The sequence below is a fragment of the Lissotriton vulgaris genome, chromosome 8 (assembly GCF_964263255.1).
Source record: "Lissotriton vulgaris chromosome 8, aLisVul1.2, whole genome shotgun sequence".
Classification (NCBI taxonomy): Eukaryota; Metazoa; Chordata; class Amphibia; order Caudata; family Salamandridae; genus Lissotriton; species Lissotriton vulgaris.
In genome coordinates, this window is record NC_141696.1 from 1,123,980,927 (window position 1) to 1,124,002,845 (window position 21,919).

At 43.3% G+C, this 21,919-nt stretch overlaps 1 protein-coding gene across 1 annotated transcript in view; it reads left to right on the top strand.

Moving 5' to 3' along the window:
• The window catches only part of KPNA3 (karyopherin subunit alpha 3), an 855,988-nt gene extending 840,238 nt beyond the window's left edge, over window positions 1-15,750 (top strand). The window contains exon 17 of the mRNA XM_086934956.1: window positions 13,230-15,750. Within this exon, the coding sequence (XP_086791082.1) occupies window positions 13,230-13,328 (99 nt within the window). The 3' untranslated portion in view covers window positions 13,329-15,750. The remainder of the gene's footprint in view (window positions 1-13,229) is intronic.
• The last annotated feature ends 6,169 nt before the right edge of the window (window positions 15,751-21,919 follow it).

The following is a 21,919-nucleotide window of genomic DNA, read 5'->3' on the forward strand; positions in this document are numbered from 1 at the left end:
ATATTTTTGCGAATAATGAAGGTTGGAGCAAGAAAAGCACTCGTTCTGTGGCTGTATTTCTATTTCTAGTTCATTTTGGGCTCTCCTTGCAGCTTTCACCGACTATCAATGAGGTTTAAATTCAAGGGTATGGATGTGATACAGGGTATGGTATGCTGTGGTTGAAATTTGCTTGAAAATGCACCCTTTTTACACTCTTTTTACAACCCCCCGTAGGTTGTTTAAGCTCGCTCGCTACACTCGCTCGCTACAGTGCAGTATGACAATCATTTTACGCCCCACCAGTTAAAAAAGTCACCAGCCACCACTGGCTCTACACACACTAGATGTAAAAAGAGCTCTATTATATTTCGTTGACAGAACTAAAGCTTTCAGAAAGATAAAACAACTATTTGTTGCTTTTGCTCCACAGCATAAGGCTAACCCTATTTCAAAATCAGGAATAGCCAGATGGATAGTTAAGTGCATTCAAATATGCTATCAAAAGGCCAAGCGCACTCTAACAGTTCCCCCAAAAGCCCACTCAACGCACAAAATGGGGGCATCGATGGCTTTCCTAGGAAATATTCCACTAGAAGACATATGTAGAGCAGCTACATGGTGTACCATACACTCTTTAACTAAACACTACTGTGTAGACGTACAAGCAAAGCAGCAAACTGCTGTAGGCTAGGCTGTCCTAAAAACTCTTTCAAACTGCTGCAGCTGGTACAGGTGACCACCGCTAGAGGAGATACGGCTATGCAGTCTATGCTAAGATATGAATTCAGCAGCCCACATGCCTTGAACGGAAAATGCTACTTACCAGTATGCATCTGTTCTTGGCATGTAGGTCTGCAGCTGTCACAGGCACCGGGGAGCAGGGTGTGCGATATGAATGTCAGCAGCCCTACATGCCAAGAATAGATGCATACTGGTAAGTAGCATTTTCCTTCTCCAGTATTGGAAGCTTTCATAGATTAACATGTGACCCACCCTCCTCCCCTAAGAGGCTCACCTTTGAATTTTTGGCACAAAAGATATCTGAGGCACAAGTGCTAGAAAATCTGAGGGGCAAAAGGTTCTCTTAGGCGTGTTCTAGAGGGTGAGGGGTTCTGATTGGTTCAGGGACAATTTTGGTCTCTTTTACATAACTAGAGTTATGGGTTGCAAAATGGAAATGGGCCTAGGCCTCTTTTCAGTTTTGTACTTATCTAAGCATTGCTCTTTGATATACCAGGGACTCCCATCTTGACGACTGGGAAGGATTCAGGCATGTGAATCTATGAAAGCGTCTAATACTGGAGAACTACAGTTACAGATAAGTAACTTGTTTTCTTCTGGTAAAGACTAGCCGCAGATTACTCACTGACCCTCCCTTTTCTCCAGTTCTGTGATTGGACTCTTTCAATTAACAAGATTCAAAGTCTAGGAATCTGTACACTGGTTCCAACCAATTTGCTAATAGGGCTCTGTGTTTGGGGACGTGCACAGCCCCGAAAGCAACTGACGGCACACAAGAGTGGTGCTTATAAAGGCTCTGCGTGTCAGTGTAGTGCCGCACAGCACCACCTGACTGCGCACAGAGGTACTCCTAAAATGTTTCCAGATAGTCTTGACGTCTGGGAATATTCAAAAGAGGTGAAAAAATTGCAATAGATAGTCTGTGCCAGAAAGTACTTTACTGAAGGTAAGTAACTTGTTCATCAAGTCGATTTAGCAGCCTTTCGGGCCATCCCCCTCAATTACAACCGCTAATCTAAATAGGTTGTTCACTTTTATCCTTCTTTTTCCCTTCATTTCTAGCTTGATTATCCTAAATAAAAGCATTGATGACTTGAATAATTATATTTAGTGATTTTATGAACTGATCTTGCTAAACAAATACATTCGAGGCCACAGCTTTGAATTCGAATTCCTATAGCCCGACGCCCAGGACATATTGTTTAGGATCAAGGGCAACACGTTTTAATGTGTATTATGTCCTTGGGACAAGTAGGCCCAACCCTACAGCACAACTCGTTTGACTTCCAGTTTAAAGTAAACATATTATGGATAAGGAAAGGGCATTGTCTGCGTAGCAGTTAAGTTAATGTTTGTGTCCATGTGTTAAAGCTGTTCAAACTTGTATTTATGGTTCATTAATGCAAAGCCTTTAATATTAGGATGAGCCCTCTAAGTAAATGTTGAAAGATCGGACTGCACCACTGACAGTGGTTCCAGTATAAAAATGTGTACACACAATTTCAAAGTTTAGCAATATGAGGGTATGGATAATGCTCCCAGATGCCAATATTTACAGAAGCTCAAAAGCAAGATTGATGAGTCTGTGCTTTCAAAATAAAATGTTCACAAAAATATGCAAGTAGCTAAACTACTGTCAAATATTAGGTACCATTTCTGAGCAGCATCGTTTGGTAAAATGTGTTGATGTTTGCTAGTATTTCCAAAAGATATTCATAATGGAAAACCAGTGTAACTAGTTCCAATAAGATTGAGACACAAAAATAAACAAGCATTTGCAAAGCCAACAGGTCTGAAATTGGTGGTTAGCCTTTTGGATTTGTCAATGTGCGACTTCTTTTGGCATGGTTTGTGTAAAACCTTATTGGTGTGGGAGCTGCCGGGGCCTCGTAATTATAACAAACATTGGCAAAAATCGGTTTTGGTCTAAAAACACACATTGGCACAGTAGTTCCTGGCACTGAACAAAACTACTCTGTGTGCAGATATGCTTGTTGTGAAAGAGCAGAATGCAGTCACTCACAGTGAAGCCAGCCGATAGACCAAGAGAGACCACATTTTAGTAAACACAAAAGCTCATGGTTAACACCAGATCTAATTAGGGGCCCAATCATTTAAGAAAGTCTCAAAAGTACACACATGGTATCGAATATGCTACTTACCAGTATGCATCTGTTCTTGGCATGTAGGGCTGCTGGCATTCATATCTGTGCATAGATCGCCGCCTAGTGTTGGGTCCGGATGATTGCACATTGTTGTCCTGGAAGAGTCTTTGAAGTATCACGAGATAGGTGACTCCTCCCCTGGACTACAGTGCGCATGGGCATCCCCTCCATCCTCAGATTGTTTTTCGCCATTGTGGTAGAGATGGAGTGTAATACAGGGAATGATGTCCATGCTACATATTAATTCTGAATGCTACAGCTGCTACAGGCGCCGGGGAGGAGGATGGGCGATATGAATGTCAGCAGCCCCACATGCCAAGAACAGATGCATACTGGTAAGTAGCATATTCGGTTCGAGGCATGTGGGCTGCTGAATTCATAGCTGTGCATAGATTATATAGCAGTCCCTCCTGTTAGCGGAGGCTGCTCGTGCCAGCTGCAGCAGTCTGAGAAAGAGTTGAGAACAGCCTGTCCTACAGCTGCCTGCTGTCTTGAATGTACATCTACGCAGTAGTGTTTCGTAAATGTATGTATAGTGGACCATGTGGCTGCTCTACATCTCTCTTCTAGAGGAATATTCCCCAGGAAAGCCATGGATGCTCCTAACTTACGTGTGGAGTGTGCTCTTGGAGGAATGGTTAGTGTGCGTTTAGCTTTTGCATAGCAAATCTGTATACACTTAACAATCCATCTGGCTATTCCTGCTTTGGAAATGGGGTTGCCTTTGTGCTGTGGAGAAAAGGCAACAAACAGTTGTTTTGTCTTCCTGAAATCCTGTGTTCTGTCTATATAGTACATGAGAGCCCTTTTGACATCTAATGTGTGTAGAGATCTCTCTGCGACATTTTCCGGATTAGGATAGAAAACAGGCAGTTCTATGGTTTGGTTCATGTGGAACTGTGAAATCACCTTAGGCATGAATGTAGGGTTGGTGCGTAGTACAACTCTATTTGCGTGGACCTGTATGAATGGCTCTTGAATGGTTAGTGCCTGGAGTTCACTAACTCTTCACAGTGAGGTAATGGCTACTAGGAAAGCAACTTTCCAGGTCAGAAATTGAATCTCACAAGAGTGTAGAGGTTCAAAAGGTGGTCTCATCAGTCTGATGAGGACCACATTCAGGTTCCAGACTGGTGAAGGTGGATGTCTGGGAGGGATCACTCTTTTAAGTCCCTCCAGAAAAGCTTTAATGGCAGGCACTCTGAATAGTGAGAGGTGCTGCCTGTTCTGAAGATAAGCTGCTATTGCGGATAAATGTATACGAATGCAACTGTACGCTAGATTACATCTGTATAAATGCAACAAATAACAGATAATGTTTTGAATTGATGCATCCAGTGGGATAATGTCATTATTGTTACAATATATGACAAACCGTTTCCATTTAGCCGCATAGCATGCTCTGGTTGTGGGCCGTCTTGCCTCCTTGATTAAATTCATACATTCTGGCGGCAAGTTGAGGTAGCCAAATTCTAAGACTTCAGGAGCCAGATCGCCAGGTTGAGCTGTTGCGGATCTGGGTGCTGAATTTAGTCATGGTTCTGCGTTAAAAGTCTGGGTGTTAGCCGCAGTCGTTGATGTGGTACCACGGAAAGTTCGACTAGCGTGGTGTACCATGGCTGGCGTGCCCACGTCGGAGCAACCAGGATGAGTGTCATCGAGTGTTGCTTCAGCTTGCGTGCCACCAGCGGTATTAGAGGTGCTGGGGGAAAAGCGTACGCAAATTTGCCTGACCAGTTCATCCATATCGCATTGCCCTGTGACTGCGGATGTGGGAACCTGGCAGCGAAGCTTTGGCATTTTGCGTTTTCCCTTGTGGCGAATAGGTCTATCTGTGGATGACCCCACTGCTGAAAGTACGGTTGGAGTACTGATGGATGTATCTCCCACTCGTGCATTTGGTGGCTGTGTCTGCTGAGCAGATCCGCCATCTGGTTGTCTTTGCCCGGGAGGTGTTCCGCCATGAGGAAGATGTTCCTCTGAATGGCCCACTTCCACATGCTCTGAGCTAGATGATACAACTGTGGAGAGTGTGTTCCTCCCTGCTTCTGTATGTAGTACATGGCAGTCATGTTGTCCGTCCGGATCAACACGACCTTGTTGCACAGGTGTACTTTGAAAGCTTTCATTGCCATGAAGATTGCCATCAATTCCAGAAGGTTGATGTGCATCTTCTTTTGCTGTGCTGTCCATAGTCCCTGCACTGTGTAGTGGAGTACATGAGCTCCCCATCCCTGGAGAGATGCGTCCGTCAGTATAATCTGTAGCACAGGCTCCTGGAACAGTCGGCCTTTGCAAAGGTTTTGTGGGTTCCACCAATGCAGAGAGTTCTACTCCCGACCGCTCACCATCACTAGGTCTTTCAATTGTCCTTGAGCCTGATTCCACTGACGTGCCAAGCACTCCTGAAGCGGGCGCGTATGTAGTCTCGCGTGCGGGACTATGAAGATGCAGGAGGCCATCATGCCGATCAACTGCATGAACACTCTTGCTGGAAGCGAGTGTTGGGGTCTGAATTTTTGTATCAGCAATTGCATGCTGTTTATCCTCACTGAATTTTTATGGGAGCTTTGGCTGCCAGAGTGTTTATTGTCGCGCCCAGGAACTGTCGCACGTGGGGGGGCTGAAGATGTGACTTTGGATAATTTAGCGAGAATCCCAGATTGTGAAGAAGATGAATGGTGTGGGACATGTTTGGCACACTGCTGGGCCGTCTTTGCTTGATTAAGCCAGTCGTCCAGGTAAGGGTAGACATGTATGTGCTGTCTCCTTAGGTGTGCTGCTACTGTCGCCAGGCACTTTGTGAACACCCTGGGTGCAGTCGTTACTCCGAAAGGCAGGACTTTGAACTGATAATGTTGATCTTGAATAGTGGACCTGAGATACTATCTGTGTGATGGGTGTATGGAAATACGCATCTTTTAGATCTAGTGTTGCGAGGAAGTCTCCCTGACTGAGTAACGGTAGAACTTGCTGTAAGGTGAGCATATGAAAATGCTCTGACAGAATGTATATGTTTAGAGGCCGGAGGTCCAGTATGGGTCTGAGAGACCCGTCCTTTTTGGGTATTAAGAAATACAGAGAGTACACCCCTGAGCCTTGGTCTTCTACAGGCACGAGCTCTATGGCACCTTTTTGCAGCATGCGGACGACCTCATGCTGCAATAAGTGTAAGTGCTCTGCGGACATAGGACGGTGTCTTGGTGGTATGTTGGGTGGAGTGGATGTCAGCTCTAGAAAGTACCCGTACTGGACAATGTCTCACCCACCTGTCTGTGGTGATGGATTTCCAGACCGGCAAGAACTGTTGCAGTCTCCCCCCGACAGGTGTTATATGGTCGGGGGCAGTGACAGGGCGTCACTGTTTGTTATTGGCAGAGGATTTGGAATTGTTGTTTCCTCTTCCTCTGCCCTTGATGTTGTTTCCACGATAACCACCCCTGTTGTGTTTATTGTAGGTGGTTTGTGTACCCCCTTTATTATACTGTGTCTGCTGTGTGTTTTGGCCTCTTGAAGGACCTCTAGTATTGGAGCGACGAAAAGAGCCACCCCGAAACTGCTGTGACTGCAAAGCCCGCATAGACTTTGCAGTCTCGGTGTCCTTTTTAATCTTTTCAAGGGTGGTGTCAACCTCGGGTCCAAATAAGTAGTCCGGGTTAACTGGCTGATTGAGGATAGTAGTTTGTATTTCTGGTTTGAATCCCGAGATTCTTAACCAGGCATGTCTTCTTAACAGGACACTAGTGTTAATGGCCCTGGCTGCAGTGTCAGTTGCGTCTAGCGCGCACTTGATGGAAGCATTAGTTATAAGCTTTCCTTCTTGGATTAGTACCTCCGCTCCCTCCTTGTACTGATCTAGTAGGTGTTGCAACAGTGTCTCAAGGGTATCATAATGGGACCTGTCATATCTGGCTAAGAGTGCCTGAGTGTTGGCAATGCGCCAGATGTTAGCCGCCTGCGCTGCCACCCTTTTTCCTGAAGTTTCTAGTACTTTCGACTCCTTGTCAGGAGGGGGAGCATCACCTGTAGTCTGGGAGTTTGCCCTCTTACGAGCATTAGAAACAACTAATGAGTCCAATGGCAACTGTCCTCTTATATAAGTAGGGTCCACAGGTGCCGGTCTATTTTGTTTCTTCAATTCTAGGGTTTAATACCCTTGCCCTGGTGGTCTCCTTAAAAATGTCACCAGCATGCTTAAGGACCCCTTTTAGGTATGGGCAGAGTCTTGACGGTTCTTTCCGAAGTGGAAAAGGTGTTGACCAGAAAATCTTCCTTAACAGGGTCAGCATGTAGTTGCACATCACGGTTACTTGCCGCTCTTTCAATAAGGGCGTTAAAGGCAGTAGTGTCCTCAGTAGGAGATATTTTTACATTGTATGCATGTGTATCAGGGGCTTTTTGCGGATCCCTTGGGTCAGCTGGGTCTGCCCATGGTTGGTTCTGATCGTCGGGATCAATGTCCACATAAGTGTCATCCTCATTTTGGTCATCCCCTGCCTCCACATCTGAGTATGTGGGTGAAAAAGACTGAGGTTCTTGTCCATAGGATTGCAGAGGTTCCACAAGAACTGGCGATGTGGTTGAATCCCTCTTCTTCTTTAATGGAATCTTATATGACTCCATGGGTGTTTCTGGTATTATTTTCCTTTTATACATGGACAGTCTACCAGTGTCCGAGTCGATGAACTGCCTCGACTCCTGTTCTTCATGCTCCTCTGTAGCCCCCAGTCCCATCGACACTCCTTTAATGGCTCCGATACCCTTTGTTGGTTCGAACATCTTCGGTCGCACCATCGGTGGCAACCCGAATTTGATTGTGTCGATGCGGTCTGAATAATTACGACCAACTTCGGGGTTGGGGCCTTCTTCGGCCCGACCGTTGTAGCCTTTTCTCTGATGCGTTGGAGTGACTCCGACACCTCTTTGGATACGAATGGGGTCGGTTGAGTCGACTCGACAGGGTCCTTGGAGCCAGTCTTTGTCTTGGCCGCAGGCCTTGTCCGAGGATCGACTCCCTCTCTCGGTTCGAGCCTTGTGTCTGTGTCGACTCTCTTCGGCGCAGACTTTGTCGGTTCGATAGCCTTTACTTTGGTCTTCGATGCCCCAACTTTCGGCTCGATGACCTTTTTGAACTTCTCGGTATCGACGGCCTTTTTCTGTTTCTTAGGCTCCGAGGGGTTTGAGGCCTTGGAACCGACCAGAGTCAGCTGCACTTTTGGTTTCGGTTTTGGCAGTGATGCTTTCGGTTTAGATTTCTTTGGATCGACCGATATATGTTCATAGCCGGGCCTTTATGCGGGGCTGTAGAACGAGTCGGTAGATCTCGGGTAAGGCCTTGTGCCGATCCCTCGACCTGAGCCTTATTGAGTGCTTCATAGTCGGCCCCCGTATCGACGGTTGGGCCTAGCTCCTCGCCTGAGGTATCTTCTACGGCCCCAAGGGCCTCTGCGTCGTCTCCTACCTCATCGACGACGTTTTCTTCTTCTTCCAATATCTCTTCATCTTCGGCGTCATACTCTGAGTCATGCTCCGAAACAGGATCCAAGTGTTCTTCCCGATCCTCCAGATCAACGACCTCTTCGTCTTCGGTCCCGAAGATGTTTTCTGGATTAGGCGCTGATCTCTGCGAGTCTAATCGAGCCGGGCGTCGAATCCGAAGAGTTTTCTTCGACCTGAACCGGGCACAGGCCATACAGTTGGCTTCGTTGTGATCCGGGGACAGGCACTTGTTGCACATCGGGTGGACATCGATGTGCGGGTATTTTGCATTGCAAAGTGGACACCTCTTGAATGGGCTTCTTTCCATTGTAGATTGAAGATCGGGTCGAGTGTGGAAAAAACCCGTCTGATTCCTCGATGTCCTCTCGAAGCAAAGTTATCGGTACCGAATGAAACTATACCGACGCTGTCTAAAGCCTTTTGGCTTTGTAGAAAGTTTTCCTAACTTGAGCTAAGATAGTAACATCCAAACCCAATGGCGGAAAAAAAACAATCTGAGGATGGAGGGGATGCCCATGCGCACTGTAGTCCAGGGGAGGACTCACCTATCTCATGATACTTCGAAGACTCTTCCAGGACAACAATGTGCAATCATCCGGACCCAGCACTAGGCGGCGATCTATGCACAGATATGAATTCAGCAGCCCACATGCCTCGAACATGTCTTTGCATTAAGAGCAGATAGACAACTTTTGCAAATTCAAAAGAATTTCAGAAGTTGGCCTAGAAATAGTACTCGTAGAAAGTTTTTCTGAACAGTATTTTTGCATGATCATGTATGCTTGTGTAGTTTTGCTCATGCAAAAATAGAGTTGGTGAAAACCCTTAAACATGCAAGTTAGTAGGTTTGCACAGACTCAAAAGGGCATTACAACCCTAGAACGATTGCTTACCACTATCTTCAGTTCTGGTATTTAGATCTGCAGGAACGTGGTAACATATGGGAATGATTCCCATGAGTCCTGGCGTAATCAGAAAGGCTATGTCGGAGCTCTTTTATAGCAAGATTGCTGCCGTAATCTGTGGCAGCATTACATGGCAGAAAAGGGACAAGCGGATTTTGTTACTGGACAAGTAGATTTATGAAGCAACATGTCCCGTGGACAAGTAGATATTTTATTAAATTCCACAACCCTGCTTCTAGGTTAAAAACTGGAGAGGCTGTTTTATATCTGAAGTGATCTTATGCAAGGGTAAAAAAATTACTTTAATTTCTCACAAACATATTGCAGAAACCAGGTGAAGAAGGTTAGTAATTATGAGTGAGGCTGAGATTGAGAACTCATCATAATGTATACTCGTTTTATACACACGTAAATTAGCCTACATTTTTCAAAAGCATATTAAAGTTATCTTTGGTGCACAATACATTTTATCATTGATTAGCAGCTTCTTCAGTTAGTGACAGTCATTTCAGTGGCTTTTCCAAATGCTTTATTGTTGTGTTCGTGCTATCTAGTCATTCTGTGTTTGGGCTAGTGTTTTGGTGATTGAAGATTCGTGCAATTGAAATTACTTGCTGTGTATTTCATGTTGCCCAGAGATTTTTGTGCCACACATACCCTGCTTGTTCCCCACAACAATCGGGGTAAATCCAAGCAACTTGATGATGTAAAGTATGTAATCACCACCCACGTCCTCCGGCATTTGCACTGATTTACGAGCTGATACTGAGCTTTGTGATCTGTGAAGCGGTGAGGCAGAATGCAAAGATATTTTCAGTGTGAAGGACAGCATAGACTTTAGAACAACATCTGTATCCTCATGATCACACTTCAGCACCAAGGGCCTTCACATTGTGAGGTTTTCACCATTACCTTGTGTGGTCTTGACAAGGAAATCCTCACAATTTAACTGGCCAGTGGGATTTTAAAAAAAACAACATACAATTGTATCTATCATACGCACCCTGCTGTTTACATTGCAAAGTTGACTACTCTTCAAGTAAACAAGATTTCATTGGTAAAGTTTACTATTTATCCCCATGTTCCTTACCTAAACAGACTCATTAAGATTTTCCCCAGCTGCCTTATTTCAGATTTTGGAATGTTGATGGATGTACTCAATTGAAACTCTTCATTGTGTATGGTGCCCTAGACAGCCTTATTTCTGATGATGAAGGGTTAAGGGGGAAGTACTAACCCGGTATGATATGTTAACAAAGACCATTAATGTGTTAAATATATCTTCATGTTCCCTTCTTTGGGTGGAGATATTTGTGTTAAGACTGCAGGAAAGATGTCCCAAACAGGAAACAGTATTACCTTGCCTCCCAGTTACAATGGTGGCTGGCAGGCTTACACCTGTCGGACAAAGCCACTGTCACCACCCTCGACTTTCTCAGTAATCCTTCGGCTCTTACACCCACGGGAAACCGCCTGAATCTCTGCTGTTTAATGTTGTGTTTCATTGCTATTGTAGGAGTTTGTATCTTACCTTATCCGTGAGCCCTACTCACCAGTGTTAACCCTACTCTGCACACCTAGAGGCGGCGCCACCACCACGACCGCAAACCTTGCACCTGGCTCTAGGCTGGTTTACACACCTTGGGGAACCTATACTAGGATGATGCTCTAGTAGTGCCTTATACCATACTAGTAGAAGTAGAGGGCCTACACCCAGGCTAATGTCTTCTGTGCAACTCACTACCTGTGGCTCTAGTCGCCAAATTGGGCGAGATGGTGCAGGAACATTCCATGCACCTTACCATACAATACTTGCATGTTATGGGAACGAGCAGGCACCCCACAGGCTGGTTTGTAAGCTCGCTGCACCCCCACACTGTGACACCACTTTTTATCGTTTCGGCGCCACTGGGAAGAGGATCTAACTTATCCATGTACAGAGAGAGTGGGCTACCATATTGGAGAGCCTGGTCCAAGTCTCTGCAACGCACACTTTCACCTTATTCGGTACTACATTGTCCACAGGGCATACCTCACTCTTGCCAAAATTAACCACTACTTTAACCGCACGAATACGGTTTGTCCTAGATGTCACCTTCCTGATGCTGATCTCCTTCATGTGTTATGATGTCCACTCCTAACCATCCTATGTCGGGGTGTCACAGCCCAATTTGGCCGCCTGCACAGGGCGCACAATGTCCCACACGTGGGAGGTATGCATTTTGGGCCAAGGTCTAAGAGGGACAGAGTCACCTCCCGATTTCTCGATTTAGGTTTGTTGACAGCTAAGTGCCTCATTACGATGGTCTGGAGGCCACCAGAACCCCTATCAGTTTTTTCTGAAAGCGGTCATTCCTGGCGTGGTGCCCAGGTGAAGAGTGCAGTGTTACATAGAGAGGATAATTTAGGATGGCACAAAAATCCCTATAGCTGCCAATTGGGACTGGTGACTGCATGATTTTGACTTGATCACGCACAGATTCAGCTTCCACGGACGTCCCCACAGAGGAAAGGGAGGCAGACAGAGGAACCTGATTACTTGGTTCGCAATATGAACTTCGATTCTCATCCCGCAACTTGCCTACAGATTTGTTTAGTTGACTGTTGGCAACACGAGTACTACTGATTATTATGGGTGATAGATTGGGATGGAGGAGGGCTGAGAAGTTTGGGCGAATATATCTAGTTTGTTTTCCCTTTTGTTATTAATTTTGTAACGCACTTACCTCTTTGCTAATACTATACGTCTTGAACTCTACAGCTGGCTACACATGTACAGTGAGCAGCGGCATTCATACACTGAGATGGTTGTACACTACATTCGCCATGTATTACCGGATACTTGCTTTGCTGTTCATATGGCAATGTCGTATGTCACTAATTCTGCAATCCAATAATGCTAGCCAACTTTTTATGCACTGTACTCTTGTCCTTATGGCACGGTCTGTTGCCCTGCTTTGTTAACCTCTTACCTTTGGTATAAAATTCAATAAAAGAGATTTAAACCAAAAAAGGGCTGCAGGAAAGATTGGCACAATGCTTTATGTGCACAGTATGGATGACCTAGAACTTGAAAATGCATTACGAAGAGGCTTATCCCAGGACCCATATAGGAAAAAGAATGTGTCCAATTGGTTTGACATTGGTTTATATTTATTTTGTTAATTTCATACACAAATATTGCACAAAGGTTTCAGGAAAATGGTACATAGCGCTATTTAGGTCCTGCATGACGACTACAGGACCGTTGGTGTGGGGATGGTGACACAATGTCACCAGTATATGGTAATACAACGGTTACGTAGTAGTTCTTGAGTGATAATGCACTACTTTGTCGAAATGAGACCAACAGTGAGGGGCAGAGGTAATAGTAAACTTCAGTTGAAGGCTGTCTGCTTGTTTTAGTGGTTGTACTTAGTAATATTCAGATTGGAGGCAGTCCCTTGCTTAGGAATAGAACATCGCAGTAGTGGATGCCAAGACAGGAGAATGATCATATTTATTAGATTGTGAAGGGAGATTTTGGGGCAGTTTTGGCATTGCTAGGGTTTCAAACAACAGGAGCAAATTGGCACGCAAAAGTACATTTGGGGGTGAGGAAGGTGAGGCAGTAGAATGATCTGCATTCAAAAATAACACACTTGTAGATCAATGGGTCAACTGCCGAGTGAACTTGTGAGTAGGTTCTAAGATTTTTAAAAAAGTACAAATATAAAAGCAGAGCACTTTTGAAAGGGGTATTAGAGCCCAGGTATGAGTTTATTAATACTGAATTAAAAAAAAGTGGTACTGCCAAACAGAATTTACCACAAATTATATTCATTTTATAAAATGTAACGGGCGCTAAAGCCAACATGGTTGATTTTTATTACTTGCATGTCAAAAATTTTTGATCGTTTATTAAACACATTTCAATGTCTTCTGATTCACTTCATAGATTGATGAAGATCCCAGTCTCATTCCGGATGCCAACCAAGGAGGTACTTACAATTTTGACCCAACATCCAATCTGCAAGCAAAGGAGTTTAACTTTTAGAGCAATGCATTGCAACTTATCCCACATCAACCTGAAGCACCACCAGACAACCATGACGTGAAAAAGGCGCAAAGACGCACTTGCCTCTTCGTTTTGATGCCTCTAAAGCAGGCCATGTATCGGTCACTTTGCAGTTGCCAAAAGTCACTATCACATGGACTGTTAAATGCATGATATTGTGAAGCTGTCATACAATTTCTCCACTTACAGACTCAACTTTTTGCCCTTCCTGTGGTGCGACTTGCAGATAACATCCTGCAGTTTTGTTAAGAATATTCCATAGTGGTGGCACATCAGCTTTTCACAGAAAAGTAGCTCCTCTAGATAATGGCACGCTGTGGATAAAGACATTTTGGTATGATGTATACATTTTGGAAGACTTTACTTGGGACACTCAGTTCAGAGCCGTCACCATCGCCCCCTACGCACACATGTTCATGTACTTTGTGGAAGAGTAAATTTACTAACAGAAAAGCGAGCCAAATGATTTCATTGGTGAAAATTAAAGTTGGCCACTAATGAATCCAGTAAAAAAACTCTACTTGACTTGTCTGTAATTGATGTGTTTATTAACTGCCTCAGAACCCAGAGTTTCTGCGAACTGGACTGGTAACGGATTTTCCATTTCACCTAAATTTTGAAAACAGCGAGGTCTGAAAGGCCGTTCGTATCAACTTGTTTTCCTGCTGTTTTTAATTATTACAGTGCTCTGCATGGAATGTAAGCCGAGTTACAGTATGTCATTGCAGACATAACCTTTGGATTAAGGTGAAAGTAAGCGTCCCGAGTTTCTTTTGAAAACAATGTGCACTGCGTTGCTCAGTGATTGCCGGAATCTTGCTTTCGACTTTCAGTAGAGTCAGTATTTTTTCTTAAATTGACAGCTGGATATGGTTGATCTGCTTTGGGTTTCAACTTTAGCGCTTTCAAGTTCACTGTAATTTAGTCTTAAACTATTTTTATTCCGTAGCCACGGCTTTTGGTAATGTGGGTGGCAACAAACTATAGAATTTCTTTAGAAGCACCGTAAAAGTTTTTGTCCTCGAATATTGGAAGCGTTTAGTTCAGAAATCGGTCCTAAACTGTGTTGGCAAGAAATATGTGGAATCCATTTTGAGTGTTTTAAGGTTAAGAAGCTGTGGTTTTGAAACTGCTCTTGTAAATTGGGTTTGTTCTAGCGAATTATGCATAAACTTGTGACAAAGCTCTCGGGCGGCAGTGAGGGGTGTTGGCCATTGCTTTACAAACCCATAAGCAGTATGGCCCAACTACTTGTTAACGAGTAATTGTTAAAGCTGCTGTGGAAACGTTCAACCGCAAGCGTGTCACGCCACCTGGTTTTGTTGCCAGTGTTAACGTGGTGTTCAATCTCCCAATGAATTAATGTAATAAGTTAGAGAACTAATCCGAACTAATTTAGTTTTCAATGTGGGTCATATTTACCCTGATGAAGAGGACGGATTAAATCCACACTTTGTGGATATGCTGTCCCCCTCCCTACCCCTTTTTCCTTCACTGATGAACAACATATAGCAGGTGTGCATTCATTGAAATATATATCTGCCAAGGTAGAGCCACTTTAAAGAGCAACTTTTGTCTTGTATCTAAAATAGATACAAGCGTATGTTTAAACTGCAAGATTTTTACTTGCTAGAGAATCTGTTTTAATATAGTGGTTTGGCCTCTGATTATTTATAGGTTTTATAAATTTTAGAATCAATTTCTCTTTAAGGTGGCTCAGATTTTTTTCAACTCTTGTGCACATAAAATTGAGTTGAAGTTCATTGTGCCTTTTTCTTTCCCCAGAAGTTTAGATTTAAAGCTTCATATGGTAACTGCATCCAAATCGCACATTATAGTCGTCAATCCTGAAACTGTGTGGTGTTTGCAAAAACAATATATATTTAAGTCAAAACTAAGTAAGGTCACAAAAGTTATATATTTTTTTCATTTCCAGTTTATAATGTGAATGAAATTGTTTGTTATACATATATATATATTATTGGCCTTTTGCTTCCCTGTTCAGACGAGACACTATGTTCTTAAGAGGAGATGAATATTTTTTCACTACTGTGAAGATTTTTGTCGTTGCACTTTTCAAAGTATAGCTAAGTGTACCGAGTAAGAGGGCAACTCACTAGTTTGAGCTTTAGATACAAAGTCATTCAGAGTGGTGCATTCATAATCACTTTTTTATTTTTTTATTTTGTGACCTTTCCGAAGTTTGATTGGGATTTGAACCATTTCTGAGTTTATCAAAATATATTGCAGCACTTTTTAAGTTTTCAGAACAGTGTTTATTTTTGTCAAACTATCAGTTCAGATAGACTAAAACCTTCTTTTAAAAGAGGCATCTAAATGTGTTCCTAATTTTGTATATTGGCTTAGGTTTTGTAACCAATAAAAAGCTGCTATCAAATACTATGAAACATGTAAGGATTTATTTTGAAGCTATAAAATAGCTGCAGTAACTTGAGATTTATTAAAGATTTTTTGTCAGTCGAGACTTCATACCCTTGAAACTATTGTCAGTGAGTAAGTGATGCATTACTTCAAGAAGTTACATGCTTTTTTTCTCAAGTTCTCAATGACTAAAAAAAATCTGAGTAGCCAAGCTTCTTGTGATCTATACCGGAGGTACAACATAAAGAGTTAATAATGCATGTCTCATGAAATTGTACACTGGTGGGCAGCATATCCAGTGTAACTGGGGGACAGTTAGTATCGAAAGGTTTATCTATGATATTTGTGAATTTGTCTCGCACATCTTACTCTAATACAGAACGATTCAACAACACATTTTTTACTAAACTGCCCAAAGTATTAGTGTGTTCAGCGCACGATTTTAAGGGGTAAAATCATCTTCTTGGATCCATTTTCCCCACCAGGAATAGTGTTAAAGCAGAAATGTAACTACTTAAAGTCATGTTTTCAGTGGGTTTGCAAAGGGGACTATGGAGCAGGTAAGAATTCAAATCTATTCTAGAACGTTTTATTCATGATATTTTTACTGTATGTATGACTTTTTACAGTGAACAGTTTACTTGAGTTCCAGCTACGTAATTTCTCTCCCGTTTACCTTCACATTCACCTTCAGCTGCCTGGCATATAAAGGAAGGACGCTTTTGTTCTGATACAGCAAGGATATAGGTATTTGTGTTGTAAATCCTATCTGTTTAATCAAGGCAAATACCTACATTCTGTGGAACAATACATACATCAATGTAATGGCGTTTATGCTCCATCCATGCTGAATAAACAAAATATTTACCTCCTATTTATTAATCTTTTCATCATTCCAACCTTCACATTTGTTGATGCCCATGTCCAAGCAGAGAGAGCACTCTCAAAGAACAGAAAATACCGTAGAGATGTGTTCGTCCTTGCATTAGCTAAAGTCCGTTGCAACACACTGTTAGAAAACTAGCTTTTGGCTTTGGGTGTTCATGCCTTTAAGTAGGTTTGTAGAGTGCATCATATACTGTTAGTAGATTAAAGTAACAACTGTCTTCATGATCTAACACATCTTTTAAAATGCATAACTTATCCCCTCAGATTATACATCTTTTAAAATCTCCTGGCCATCAGACTAGACCAAGGGTATCCAGCATTGATTTATGTGTGCCATTCCGTGGTGTATTTTGAAGATATCTGTAAGAGGTGGTTTTATATACAGTGAATCTAAAGGAGCCATTTAGGTAGGCAATGATGATCCCTAAAATGTGGCATGTATTTGTCCCTCTTGGGACTAGACCTTGATCCTTCACCTTGGTGAAACATTTTCTAGGTTCAGCTATACATTCCTAGCAGAGCCACAGATTTGGGAGAAGTCACAAAATCCTGCGAATGTACATCTAATAACTGTTACCCTTTCCATGTGCTAATCTGCATGCACTAGAAATTATGCTAGTTTTTCTAATTATGAATTTTTTAAAGGTTTTTCCCAAGTGTTTAGAGAACTGCAGGTGATGGAGTCGGTGAATGCATTTCAGCATTTTTTTTGTGTTCAAATCATTTTTATTAAGCAATAAGAAAATTTAGAGCAGCAATAAAGGATCATTAATCATACAGACATATTGGAGTAGTGCCGAAATCAGTCGTGGGTCAAAACATATAAAATAATATATGAATAAAGACTAAATAATAAAGTATAACATCGTACAAAATAAGACAATAATCACTGTACCGTTCTAAAGAAAAGAAAAAGAAGTGATAAGAATTTAGAGAACAATAAACAATCAGCATCACATTATTACCATTGCATACAATTCCGTAGAAGCCTTCCATCTATAGCCAGGCATGAAATGTCATGCAGGTCCTCATCATCCCTGCACATTACGACTCTGATTATCATGCTCATTCTGTGTAGAAGTTACCCCATGGAATAACTAAACATTAGGTTTGTCGGACAGTACCTTATGGTGGGTCGAAGGTGAAGGAGGAGGAAGCCTGGTCCAAGGAGGACCACAACTTGTTGTTGCTGACCTGCCATGGTGATGTGTGTAGGGCAGGGTTGTCAGTGCCCCTAATGCAGGACAGCCATTCCCTCCAAGCATTGAAAAAGACCTCTGTCGCTGATTTCCAATTGCATAGGATCACCTTGCATGCTAGTGTTAGTAAGAGATCTAGAAGCTGGCGGTCATGGTCTCCCTTTAGTCTCGGGTCTATGGCTCCCAGGATAATATAAGAGAATTCCCTTGTGGAATGTATCCCAAGTATGTGTCCAATATAATCAAAAATCTTGGACCAATATGTGTGGAGTATGGTGCAGTTAAATAACATGTGTGGGAGATCACCAACATCCAAAGAGCAGTTCCAGCATGTCGGTGTATCTCGTAGGCCAGCCTTATGTAGTCTCTGTGGGGTCCAGAATGTCCTGTTGAGTATCATGTACTTAGTTTGCGACAGGATCGGTGAAACCTTGTGTGTGAGCGCCGATGCATGTATCCTGGTCCAGTCTATGTCTATACCAGTGTTGTTTGCTTCAGCTTCCCATTTGAACTCATTACTCCTCATTGATTTGTTAGGTGAAGGTGCAAGTAGTTTATATATTTTGGAGACAAAATGTCCGGAGGATTGGAAGTGCAGAAGCATAGACGTTAGCCACGGTATCGCTGGCTTGAAAGTACGTGTGGACAGAGCCGATTTTATCTTTAGGAAGGCGTAGAAGTCAATCGGTGATAGGGAGTGTCTAGCTTGTAGGGTCGAGAAGGGCAATGGCATATTATTCTCCTAGAGATCTGAAATTACGTTAATACCGTTATCAGACCAGTGGTCTCATATGGGGGGCGAGCCGTTTATCTTAATCAATGGGTTGCGCCATAAGGATGCAGAGGTTGATTTGTGGAATTGCAGACCAGTCTTGTGGAGCTGATCCAATCGCAAAAGTGCTCTCTTGGTATTGAGCATGATGTATTTAGAGTGTGTAAGGTTTGAGAGGTCCATTGTAAGTACTGCAGAAAGCGGGGCCTTGCCTATAATGGATTTCTCAATATCAATCCATAGAGGCGTATATTTAGGGTCTTCAGCAAACCAGGAAGCACCTTGCTTGCAGAGAAAGGCGGCTTGGTAATTTCTGAAGTTGGGTAAACCTATACCGCCTTTTAGTTTTGGAAGTTGTAATTTTTTTATGGCAATTCTCGGTTTCTTCCCTTTCCACAGGAAGTCCGTGAATGTCTTCTCTATTTTGTGCAGGAAATCCTCTGTGAAGGTCATGGGAAGCATACACGCCATATAGTTAACCAGGGGGCTAATCATCATCTTTAACGTCTCTGCTCTACCCCACCATGAGAGGAATTTCGGCGACCAACCATCTAACAGTTTTTGTATTTTCTTATAGAGTATATCTTCATTGATTTTCAAGATGGTGATCAAATCCCTCTCAAATTCCATACCTAAATACTTAAAACTCTTCTGTTGCCAGGTAAGTCCAGAGTCACCCAGTATACTTTTATTACCCAGGTTGTTTAGTAATTTCACTTCTGTTTTATCCTTGTTTAGGGAGTATCCAGATACACTCGAGAATTCTTCAATTGTAGTGAGCAAGGCGGGTATAGCTTTATCAGCCTTCTCACTCAGGACCAGTACATCATCGGCGTAGGCCGTGAGTTTGATTGTGCAGTCTGTGAATGGAATCCCAGCAATGTCAGGGTTTTCCCGTATATAATACAGGAAGGGTTCGGTTGCCAGAAGGAACGGGGACAAGGGGCAGCCCTGCCTAGTTCCTTGCTCCAGGTTGAAAGGGGAGGAAAAAGCGCCACCAGCTCTCACTCTAGCGGAGGGACAGGCATAGAGGGACACTAATTTAGTAAATAGGGGACCCAGGTCGAATTTATGTAATACCGCATTCAGGTATGTCCAGTCCACTTTGTCGAACGCTTTCTCAGCGTCTAGTGTAAACGCCACAGTGGGTGTGGATAAAAGCCTCTCCTTTTCATTAACGTGAGCCAGAATTCTAGTATTATCGCTCGACAACCTGTGTTTCAGGAATCCCGCTTGCGATGGATGTATTAAGGACGGCAAGACCTTCTGGATGCGTCTAGCTAGAATCGAGGCCAGGAGGTCTGTGAGGTCTGTCTACTCACGGCCCAGGTGTCTCAGGTCGCCAGTCGGCAGCAGTGGTCCCGTTAGTGTGGGCATTCCTTCCAGCGCGTTGTAGCTCGGCCGGAGCTCCGGGAGATCGCGTGGACATTTCCCGGAAGCGGGCTCCGCAGTGCAGCGCAGGTTCCTCCGGTCAGGGTAGAACGGCAATTTATGCCCGTTTCCTTCGACGGATTTGCCTCAGACTTTCTCCATCGCTGGTTTCAATGCCACGACAGGCAGGCACTCGTTCTCGGCCAAAAGCGGAGTCGGATTGCAGCTTTTTCGGCTCACTGAATTACGGCCGCATGGAGGAGGAAAAAGTTACCCCGCCATTTCTCCGGCGTCCAAGCCACGCCCCCGCATTTCAGCATTTTATTAGCAAAGCCCCAAAACAGAAAAAAACAGACTTAATGATGTAAAGTCCTACTTCTATAAATTGTTCAGTGTTTGTGTCTGGATAACTGAGCCAACCCTCAAACTATTTAGGAATGCATGCATGCCCACTTTCCTTAAAAACATGTGCTGATTTCACTCCAAGAGTACATATCAGCCTTTGCATGTTCGAACTCCGAGGTCTCCTATTTCAAATGGAGGAAAGAGCAAATCCCTCAGTCAAAGAACAGCAATAGCTCTACTTCCCATAACAGTAATCACTAGGGTAATGATCATTGGTAAACTACTCCATCGTCATCTACAAAGTTGTTTTTTGTTAATTTAAAGGAAGCATCATTTTCACTGGGTTGGGTGAGTAACTCCATCCCCTTCATTTAAGAGTTTGTCGGAGTCAAAAATTGGGCTAATGTATACCTTAGTCTTTTTTTCTCTACCCAAATGCTTATTTCTTCTCCTGTATTGGAGGGGTTTTCTTCCAGGGCCTCTTAGTTTTTCTTTCTTGACTTGCTTATTCATTCCAGCACTTAAGTTTATGCCACGGTTTGCTAGCTTAAAATAATGCAGTTTGTATAGCTCACATTTTTCAGACGGTGACCCTTACTAGTTTGCAATCATAGGGATAGCATCTTCAGTTTATCGTTTTGGGTAGCACTTGGAAGAACCATTTACATCACTGGTTGGACACTTTTGAGCTCTTCTCTGTTGGAGTACACTGAAGGGTAATTTGTGATAAAGTAGAAATACTTCCCAGAAGCGGTTCCTGTAAGAGAAGGACGCAAATTACAGGCATCATATGTGCTGCTCCATTAGGTACAGGCCATCACTGGCATCATACAAGTGTAGTCAGCCTCGTCTTGTGCTTGACTTACTCATAGCTGCCTTTATCAATAACTTTATCCCAGTTTAACCTGGGTTCATACTGGTGGTACAGCTAAAACGAAGTTGTTTCTCTGCATCCAGGTTCAAATTTAATGGCACCCAAGCCGTCAAGCCCACACTGGTGCTCCAGCTCAGGGAAGAAGCATTGGTCTAAGAACACATGCATGAAGAGCCACTGTTCCGACAAAGAACAAAAATGCTTAAAAGTGATAACAAGGCTATTGTGGCACTTACTGTATGGTCACACCTACTAATGTGCAAATAAATTTACCAGTAACCCAATAGCAGAATGGTTACTGTTCCTCCAGCTTTGCCAAGTCACCCGCTAAGCCCTATTTTTTAAAATAATCGATAACTCCCTTTATACAATCTTGTGAATACTGGCAGCATGCAGCTGTGTTGGGGGACCACTAGAGGAATCTTCTAAGAGTTCCCAGTTCCTTCAGCAATTAAAAGCATCCAACCATGTAGAGAAGTACCGCTTTTTGACTTGGTCCCAACCTCTTTTTGCCCGATACCTGATGTGATTTCGATTGAAAGTTCAATGGATCCCTACTAACCAAGTCCCCAGTGCCGGAGCTCTTTCCCAAAAATGTACCATTGTTCTACAATTGGCATGAATTCAGCCCCCTTGTAAATCCCTAGTAAATGGTACCCCTGGTACCTAGGGCTTTGGGACAGAAAAGAGTCCACTGGGGCTATGGCACAAATTGTGCTATCATAGGGACCCCTCACCA